The sequence below is a fragment of the Olea europaea genome, chromosome 18, assembly GCF_002742605.1.
Source record: "Olea europaea var. sylvestris chromosome 18, O_europaea_v1, whole genome shotgun sequence".
Taxonomy (NCBI): Eukaryota; Viridiplantae; Streptophyta; class Magnoliopsida; order Lamiales; family Oleaceae; genus Olea; species Olea europaea.
The window spans coordinates 24134422-24145404 of NC_036254.1; the positions used below are offsets into that span (position 1 = coordinate 24134422).

The window sequence follows — 10983 nt, forward strand, 5'->3', positions numbered from 1 at the left end:
ACCTGACCGAGTTGGGATCGTTTAGTCGGGTTGGTTGGTTTCATTGGTAATATGTTCACCCTTAATGGCATCAATGATTCAAGTTCTCCCCAGATAAGTCACCAACTAAAATAAACCTTTAAATCAAACATAAAAAGATAAAGTAAACTGGAGATTTAAACACACACACACACAAAAGGGGGGAATGACTGATACCCAATCAACATGAGACTCGAATGTAGCAGAGCAGGAAGCAACGTCTTCACCCAAGGCCCATCTCTTTAATGTACCATCACGACTCCCAGTAAAAAGATAATCAGGCCCACCTGGTCCGGATGACTTTAACACAGCCAAGCAATTTATGCCAGCGCAGTGCTGCAAAGAGAAGAAGCACCCAAAGAAGTGACATCAAGATTACTATCCATTCAGCATAACAGGTAAAATATGTGAGTGATGACTGATTCTGAGTACTCATTAATCTTTGGGAAATAAATTACATAAAAATGGCGAAGGCATTTTCTTGCATGAAAGATGCAGGGTTCAATATCTGTCAATATATGTATGATTCCTTGTGATGCAAACTGGGAATGTAAAGCAAGTCAGGTATCAACAATTCAATATCTGATCAAGGACAATTCGCAATTTCGCATCACAAGCAAAAATTAAAGTCACTGGAATTTGCAAAATCACATTTTAGCTCTCATGAAAAAGCACCTGAAAGTTATCCTCACCCTCTTTACCAAGATCTCTTAGCACTTAAAACAAGAACTTCACGAATAAGTAGCAATGTTTTCGTCTTTATATTAAGATGAAAGTATATGTAAGAAATCTTAGATGCCAAGCAAAAAAACCTGCAAATTTTTCATCCGTGAGCCAGTTAAACATGAATAACTGCAAGACTATTGTTGCACATTTAATCAATGGTGCAAAACTGATGCTCTTCAGTTAACAGAAAGAGAGCCATTAATAAAATTAGCCTTTCCACAGAAGATTTAGAGCTTGTTTGAGCCCCCTTTTTTGTCCAAAAATGTATTTTGGAATAGTATTTTGATGGAGAATGTGTAATTAAAAAAATAAGGAAAAATTTTGGGTTTGCGTGTAATAAATGTGTGGTTAAAAAGAAGATAGAGCGAAATGTATTTTGAAAATAATAGGGATCACACAAGGGCTTAGTATTCCCACCCCTTTATCATCCCAGCATATGCACAAAACGAAGTGAAATCAATGCTATGAGATCTACAGAAATACTTCTGTATGCACACGCATAATCATCCATAACAGAAGCAAGTTATTAGTATATTATTGGCAGAGAGAAACCAAAAAGCTTTTCCCCCTTCATTCATTACTTTTCATTCAACAAGTTGATTACTGTAGAATAATGATGACATCATGTACAAGAATGGAGCCACTTCTATAACGATAAAGTAGCAATACCAGATCCCGAAAGAAGATGGTGTGAGAATACAAGGCAGCTGAGAGAAGAAAAAGAAGGATAAAAGAATGTACTAACATAATGAGGGAAAGAAAGCCAGTAGGAAGATCGTGCATATGAATGTTCTCAAGTGGATACTACTCAATCAATGGGCGAGACAGAGGACTGAATAGGTTTTTTTTTTTTTGTTTTTTTGTTTTTAATATGTCCTTTTGTTTGTTTTTCTTAATTGTTTTAAGCAGGAAAGAGGGATTGGTTGATGAGTTATGGTATGTCAATGTAGCACATCAAAATTTCATCAAAGCAAGCACTTAAATGTTACCAAGTGAGAATCAACAATGAGAGAACTAAAACAAAGCATCACCTTTGTGTCATCTGAATCATTCAACACATATGTAAACTTCTTTTCCTTACGAGAACGAACTGAATTAGATGTGTTTCCTGCACTTCCCACACGATGCATCGCAGAAACCTAAAGGATAAACAAAGCAAATAATAAATATGTAAAATATTCAAAATGTCTCTTGATATAATTGTTTGGAGATGGAAATACTAATGCTGTCTTACTTAATAACTGCAAAATTCGTGATTATTTTTAGAGTAGAAAAGCCAAGAATAATGAGGATTAAATAAGTCGAAGATTTTTGGACGTGCTTTTATTTGTAAATCCAACATCAATAAAGGCTGACGTTGGGCTAGATAGAGCCACAAAGCACAAACAAGTCAACTTGTCAAGGGTGCTAGGAAGTGAAGTCAAATAATCTTAACACATTCAAGTAATCTAGCATTTAATTCTTTATCAGAATCAACACCAAGAAGGAATAAAATGTATGTTGCATATTTATTGGGACAGAATCTGCTTCACAAGGCTGCACTGCTCTATCATCTTAATGATTTTCCTTTAAATATTACTAAAAGATAACCAACTCAATGCAACAAAAAATCTCTATTTCTAGCAAGAGCACTCCGGATGAGAAGACCCCCCACCCCCATGCACACCACGGACATCAAAGNATGCAACAAAAAATCTCTATTTCTAGCAAGAGCACTCCGGATGAGAAGACCCCCCACCCCCATGCACACCACGGACATCAAAGGTTTCACCTCGAATCAGTGGGATGTCCATTTCTATAGATGCTTTGGAATGCCAGTGTCTCTATCATCTTAATTACTTTCCTTTCAAAATCATAATCGTGTGTATATATATTACTAAAAGATAATCTACTCAACGCAACAAGAAATCTCTATTGCTTGCAAGAACACTCCGCAAGAGCAGACACCCCAGCCCCATGCACATCACAATTATAGAAGGACAACTTCACCCAGATCGGAAGAATGTCCATAACTATAGATGCTTTGAGCTTTAAGAAGTAAAGGCCGATTGCAATTTATCAACTTATTTCCAAGTTCCTAATACAGTTAAATTTTTTCAGGTAAAACTATTATAAACTTTCAATTATTAAGTAAAGTTAAATATCCATCAATGTCATGTAGATTCTCTATTCCTTTTATGAATCTTAAACAAAAGCTCTCATCCTAGAATTTTCATTACATTATGTAACAGGAAATACTAAGGTTCGCATGGCCATATGCTTCTATGTACAGCAAACAAGACTACTACTGATATTGTAGATGGTTGTACAGTTGTATGAGAAACTCAGGAGATCCATAACTGAAAAAATCAAGGTCATGTGGGACAACTTAGGAGAGATCTCATAACGACTGATGCAATGAGTTTCATGGTGGGCTGGGCATTACATTGACTGTGTGTCCAAATGAATTTTTTAACGGGTAAGGCATGACTTTTTTTAAAAAAGGGTCAGTTTTTAATGGATTTGGATCTCTTGGGAGCCACAAAAAGGTAATTTTAGCAAAACAGAAATGCAGGAAAGTGATTTCTGCGGAATGTAATTTGAAAGGCGGTGTCCATGGGGAGGAATAAAACAAATGATTCGTGTAACTAGATACTTTATTTATAACTAATGGGGAGGGAAGAAAATAAATAGAAGTGTGTAAAAAGTACCGGCTAGAAGGAAGAGGAAAAAGTAAAGGAAACACTTCTATTGAGACCTGAACTTGGGAAGTAGCTAATTTGATCCAGAATTTTCTTAATTACCATAATTAGCTAGTGAAATTTTGCAGGTGAACAATACCTTGAAAGTCAATAAAAATGCAAGAGTGAAGAGGGAAGATAACAGCTAATCCCGCAATATTGACAATGAAAAGTAGCATGGCTTCAAACTTAATTATTTAAAAACTCTACAAGAATTAAATTGTTTTCTTCCCCTACATTCATCCCAACTTAAAAGTAAATATAGTATCAAAAAATTGCACAATAAAAAATAGAAATAAAAAAGAATTGAATAGTTGAGATAATAAAATAGTAACTTTGATGGACAGTTTATTTGACAAACTTCAAATACACATCATAGTCTTTTATAATCGAGTTCATATCTAAAGTCGAGAAAACAAAGGTAACAGAATCCAAAAGCTCATTATTCAATAAATCATTTCAGTTTATCGATGTGAAATTGCAACTGGTAATTTTTGACATTTCTGATCCCAAAAAAAAGAAATTTTTACATTACCTGCAAGTGAACGATAAAATTCCCAACCGACTGATAGCCCAGTGCTGAAAGTAAGTACATAGCATACTAAGATTGTTCAATTACAGTTTCTAATCACAGCTTTAAAGAGAAAAAAGAACTGGTACCCAAAAAAATTCCCTCTATTTCAAAGTTAACAAAATAAAATTTGATAAGTCCCATCAGAACATAATCGTTACACATTAACTGGTTAGTGCATCTGCACACTCGTGCATGTAAGTTTCCAAAAAATACATCATAAAAAAGGTCGCAGGAAAGTTTGATCGCTGTCCGTATGCGTAACCAAATACATGTAGAATAGAAAACATAGATAAAAAGTATAGAAAAGGGATTAGAGATTCACCTTCTGGAGACTTCGAAAGCGGAATTTCCAGCGAGATGACTAGTCTTGAATTCGATGACGAGGCCGGCAGATGAAAGAGACAGTGGGATAGATGGAAGTGAAATAAGTTTTGTGGAAGGGGAGAATCGGGCCGCGGTTAAGCTTTTTGGGAGAGAGTGACGGTGGTGGAGCGGCGGTAGGAAGGGCGGACGGAGGTATACTGACGGATGAGGAAGTCTGGAATTCAATTGGGAATGGGGTGAATAATGATTTTCTTTTCTCCTGATGTGAAAATGACCGATTGTATGTTTATCTTACGCTGGTTGGTTACCCATTTTTTTTTTTTTAGAATACATTTTTCTCTCTTCTTTTTAATAATATATTTTTTATTAAAATAATATTACACGTAAATAAAAAAAATTCATTATTTTTCAACCACATATTTCTTATCAATTTACTATTAAAAAATATATTTTTACATAAAAATATCTCTCAAACACCCTCTTATTTTGTTTTGTTCAGAACTTATTTCAGCCCCATTTTTGCACCCAAATAATAATAATAATAATAAAATCAAAAGTGAATTAATGAGAAGTGTATGGTTATAAAATAAGGAAAAAAATATAAATTTGCGTATACTATCATTTTTATTGAAGAATGTATAATTGAAATGAGATCAAAATGCTATTTAAAAATGAAATTTAAAAAAAATAAAATGGGGCTCAAATGTATTTAAATAGAGACTTTTTGAAGATTTTACGAAATTTTTTTAAGTTTTGATTTCTCTAGATTACTTACATTTTAAATTTTATAGAATTTTATAAAAATCAAAAGATTTTTGAAAACTTTCATTTAAAATATAATTCACGTAGGTTTAGAGTAACAGAATAAAATTCTTATACGTGAGGTGGTTGATCTCACAATTCCCTTTCTCCTTTAAAAGTAAACAAGAAATCATTAGATTTAAATCTAATTATAAATTAGTCTTCTTTTAATAAAAATTTTGTAGTTTATAATTACGAATAAATATTTTCCATAAAAATGATGAAAAAAGAGAAAAAATGTAATAAGAAATTTTAGTTACAATTTAATTTTTCATAGAGAGTAGTGATAAAAAAAATAATAATAATAAGAGAGATCAAAGAAAAATAGAAATAAATATAACTAGTAAGAATAATAATTTTTTTTTTATCATGATTCTAATATTCATATAAGGGAAAAATAAAGATAAATATTAAAAGAAATTGAAAGTACATTAATTTTTTTAGTGAAAGTCTTCCAAAATCTTGAAATGAATGAGAGACAAATTTTGATATTGTATTTTATTACTTTCCACTTAAAAGTTAGTATCTTGTAGACTTTTATTAAAGTCTTTAATAATTTGAACACCTCGAGACTTATAAAGACTTCTAAAGTGTTTTAACTTTTAATTGAATCTCCCGTAACTTTTAAATATTCGATTGAATACACCAATATTTTTAGAGAACCTCAACTTGTTTATTTAAATATTTCTAAACTTTCTAAATTTCAAAAAGTCTAAAATTCTCTATTGAATACACCATCTTAATTTTATGCTTTTTTAAAAAATAAATTATTAAGCTCTGTTTTTCTACCATTATTTTAAAACTCTTTTTTTTAAAATTCATTTTCAATCACACATTATAAAAATTAAATGTTTTGTACATGAACTCAAAACTTTTTTCTACTCTATAAACATTTTCATAAATTCACTATTTTAAAACTAATTTTTCTACTTTAAATATAGACAAATAAGAGCTAACTTCTTTTCTCTGATCAAATTGAGAATTAATGCCCCCTTTTGGCCCTCATTCTTGACAAATTTTAGTGGTTGAAAAAGAATGAAAAGTTTTTTATTTACGTATAATATTATTTTATATAAGATTATGTTGTTGAAAATAAGAGAAAAAAAAAGAATGAAAAGGAGAATGGGACCCAAACGGAGGAAATATCACAAAAGCAGACATTTTTAAGGGTAAGAATTTTTTTAAAAACGAAAATGGAGCTTCTATTCAATAACTTCATATTTCAGAATTACATCCATAAAGGGTAATTGTTGGTCAACCCTCGAAAAAGAAAAGGTACACTCGAGGCAAGGGCATGAACTACATTGTTTGCTCATCGTTTAATAAAATGACAAACATCTTGGTTGTCCTTGTGCTCCTGTCTTTTTTCTAGCTAAGCAATCATACAAGTGCCTTAACGAGTGATCTGGAATATTTTCTTCTCGATGTAGTTCATCCCCCAAATCTACTAAATTTAGAACTATAAATTCCCGAGTTAAATTCTGAAATTAGTAAGACATGCGGCAAGTAAGCAAGTCAGGTAAGCTAGCTATCGAACGAACTTTTGCTAATAGTAATGAAAGTTGAAAAGCCTTGGTTAGACCTTATGTAAAGATGATAGGCGTGTGTCTACCGTGGAGTTCAGTAGTCTTCCTTAAATCCGTTGTAAGTAAAATTAAAGAAGAAATTTTAAGTTAATATTTTGAAGCAATGCACCCTCTCGAGCATGAATGTCCATTTCCCTCACCGCTACAATTGCAATTGCTATATATTTGCATATGAAACATTTTGTGTTATCTAGATTGAGAAAATTTTCAACTGACTTATATTGTCTTACAAATTATTATTATTATTATTATTATTATTATTATTATTACTATTATTATTATTATTATTATTATTATTATTATTATTATTATTATTCTCCTCCTCCTCCTCCTCCTCCTCCTCAAATATTATTGTCTTATCATACCTTGAAAATGCATTTTTACTAATAATAGGTAAACATAAAAGAATGGGAGTCCAAGATTGCAAAATTGAATTGCGTGCGTGGAATGATCAATTGTGCATGTACAATATGATCCCACTGTGGCAAGGAAAAGGAAGAAACATTCATTCAACCAAGCCCTTGTTCGAGCTCCATTCTTTTGAAAAAATGCATTTTCAACACTATTTTAACATCATTTCAACCGTATATTGTTCAATAAAATAATATTACACGCAAATTCAAAACTTCTACTTATTTTTTAACCACACATTTCTCATCAATCCGCTATTCATAAATTCATTCTCTCCCCCAAAATGGGGCTCAAACAAGGCAAAATAAAACATTTGGGATAGGGATTAAAATCAGAATTTTTATCTAAGTTAAAGTTAACAATTAATTATAATTACATATTTTATTAAATTCACAAATTTTTAACAACATATTTCATCAATTTTTATCAAAATTTAATAAAAATCTAATTTTAATGTCCGCCGAATAAAGACTTGAATTAAAACCGTAAAGAGGACTCATTCGACCTAACCTAAAACAACCTAGCTTACTCTGTACAGGCCCACTCTCCTACAGTCCAACTTGACAAAAATAGCACTAACATTAGTCAACATAAAGTTTGTAGCCGATTCATATATTTGTTCAAGTCAAAGTCAAACATAAATATCACATACACATTCACAATTATTACTTATTTATTAATCAGGCATTTCGTGGAAGTTAATTATATTCCTCCTAAAATGTTACTAATAATTTTATATGAATACTCACGATATGTCCATTTTCAATGCCATCGGTGTCAAGTTTCCTAATGACATGCCAGAATTATTAGGCCCACTTCTTGCATGAGTTGCTCGCATAGGTCATGTTCAATGGCCGTTTGACGTTAAAAGAAAGAAAAATCACTCATAACTCTGCATATATAAGATACCATTCCAAAATAAGGGGGTTTAGTTTTAATTTCACAAATCATATGATAATGAAGATTTTATTAAATTTCTTAATATGTGATTAATATAAAAATAGTTTTATGTTTATCTAATGAGTCTATTTACAATTATTTCCATTACAATCACTCCTACCCATTATCTCTCTTCCATCACCATCACCATCGCGTCTTCTCTCTCACTACAATACATACGTTCTTCAACATTTTACAAGTGAAATTCTCTCTCTATAATTTTTCAATTGCTCAAAAAATTGCAGGTATGACACATACGTTCTTCAACATTTTACAAATGAAATTCTCTCTCTATAGTTTTTCAATTGCTCAACAAATTGCTGGTATGGTCATCAATATATTGTTGGTGATTATTGGAGGAGGTGGTGGTGGTTGATTGTGGTGCAGGTGGTAGTGACAGTGATGTGTTGAAGGAAGAGCAAGTGTGAGTTCCTTGTTCAATCTATCGTATGGCTTGCTGTTTTAGATTTGCGGTGGTGATTGATTGTGGTACTAGTCTGCAGTATGTGCAAATTTAATAATGACCCTCTGTGACCAAGTCCATGTTAATTGTGATTGGTTGTAATTAAGTTTGTGTTAATTGTGATTGGTTGTAAGTGTATGTGTTGTAGTGCTTGTCTACGGAGTGTGCGAATTTACTCGTGGTGATCCTTTGTTATCAAGTCTGTGTGTAATTGTGATTGATTATAATCAAATCCGTATTAATTGTGATTATATATGACCAAATTAATAGTGACTTGGTCACATAACATCATCGTTAAGATTGAACTAGTGACAAACGTCATAATGAAGACAAACATGATCACAGTCACCACACAGTACCCAAAAGCATTGCTATCACTTCACTACCGCCACAACCACTACACCGATCAATTCCAATGCACTTTGATCACCTGTAACTCACCAAATTAACAGTGACTTGGTCACATTATTTCACCATTAGGATTGACCTAGTCACAAATCAAAACGAAAACAAAGATGATTACGGCCACCACATAGTACCTAAAAATGTTGCTACCATCTCACCACCACCACCACACTGTTCAACTCCAATGCACTATCATCATGTACAACCAGAGGCGAATCCAGCATTTTGAGTGAGCACGGGCAGTGGTTGATCGTTTTCGTCGGTCGCAATAAAATATTTAAAATTAAATATAACAATTATTTCGCTAAAAATGAAGATATATTAATTTTGTGATAAAAGTTAACAAAATCTAATACTACCCCAGCGGTCAAGCTTTGCATAATCCAAAAGAAGAGAAAATGTTTGAATCGTTTTGATTGCATTAATTTTTTTCAAGAAAGTATAAAATTTTGTTACATTGAGTGACAGGAACCTCAACAGAGTACATATAAAATTTCGTTCATTGAGTGTCATGTCCCATAAGATGCCACAGTGGTCAAGTCTTCAACAATCTTAAAGAAAGTTCTTGGTTCGAATTGCTTCCTTTGCACTATTTTTGGAACCTGTGAGCTCCAATTTGATTATGGTGGCTCCAACCAACTCAGCTACATGGAATGTTTGTACGTAAAATGGATTATTAGTTATATAATATAAATTATTTAGCTATTGCCAACAAAAAAAATTTGTTCCCCGCGGATCCAACTAGGGCGGCCGCCCTAGCTGGCCAGTACCTACATCCACCACTGTGTACAATGCACCATCTCCACCACCACACAGATCTATTTCCTAAACGCAGTTGTTACCTCATCACCACCACCACTTCATAAGAGATCTCAATATGGTCGTTTTCATTTTTTGTTTGTGAACGTATTTAATAAGATTGTTAAATTTGAAATGTGATTATTTTAGTCTTATGGTTGTGTATTATTCCCAAAGAATGAAGGACAATGAAGATAAATAGGGAAAAATAGAGGGTTGAATTCAGAAATATCTACATTTGTTAAATAATGTAAAACGAAAATATATGAATGCTTAAAGAAAAATACAACAAATCACATAATATATATACTTACTTTTACAACTTATGCAATTTTTTAGAAACCCTACATTTAATCTAGTAATTATTATAATTTGCGCTTTTATAATTTAATATAATGATTTTTTTTCTTAATGTTGTAATTTTGTAGATTTCATATGTTATCCATTATTTTATCTTAAAGTGTGGTTAGGCATGGAGGTCAAGTTTCAAACTTTACGAGCCTAGATAAGGCCTAAGCATAATTTTTTTTAATATTATTTTAAATTTTTAGTCATTGCCATAATAATTAAAAAATATATATACCAAACATCTAAAATTATAATGCTATATTTATTTAGCCCCTATTTGTTGGGATTAAAATTAAATTTTAGTAAATTGATAACAATTGATGAAATGTGTGGTTAGAAAGTTGTTGTGAGTTCCATAAAACACGTGGTTGAAATTTGTTGATTTTGACTTAAATTAAATCTAAATTAAAATTATACCAAACAAGAGATTAATAATTTCTACAATTAGTCAATTATGCAATTTTCAAATTTTCGAAATGCAAAAGTTAGACTATTTTTCATAATTTCAACATTCAACTAATTAATTAAGTCCTACTTGAGATTTCTTTACATGTTTTCATTTTTTACTTTTGTATAGATAAAGTTATTTAAAATCTTGAAACTAAAGTTTGATAAATGGCTTTTAAAAAGGGGAAAAAAATAATGATAACTAAGCGTCACTAGGAGCTCATTGTCGAGGTGTGGCATTTCACCCAAGTCTTGAGCCTAGATGCCACTTAGACTGAGTTTTTAATACACTGGTAGTATCTCACATAATTTTCAAACTGGGGAGATATTGAATTTATTGTCCACATAAGACTTGGTATGGTTTTCGCCATTTTATTACAAATGTTCTCTAGATTCAGATAAACACTTATCTCATATATTCGA

At 31.8% G+C, this 10983-nt stretch overlaps 1 protein-coding gene across 1 annotated transcript in view; it reads right to left on the bottom strand.

Annotated features, from left to right (window-relative positions):
- Window positions 1-4627, bottom strand: part of LOC111367865 (WD repeat-containing protein 48-like) — a 6492-nt gene extending 1865 nt beyond the window's left edge. Inside the window, exons 1-3 of the mRNA XM_022988939.1 lie at window positions 4361-4627; window positions 1776-1883; window positions 196-354 (exon numbers count right to left, since the gene is read on the bottom strand). Of these exons, the coding sequence (XP_022844707.1) occupies window positions 196-354; window positions 1776-1874 (258 nt within the window). The 5' untranslated portion in view covers window positions 1875-1883; window positions 4361-4627. The remainder of the gene's footprint in view (window positions 1-195; window positions 355-1775; window positions 1884-4360) is intronic.
- Window positions 4628-10983: the final 6356 nt, after the last annotated feature.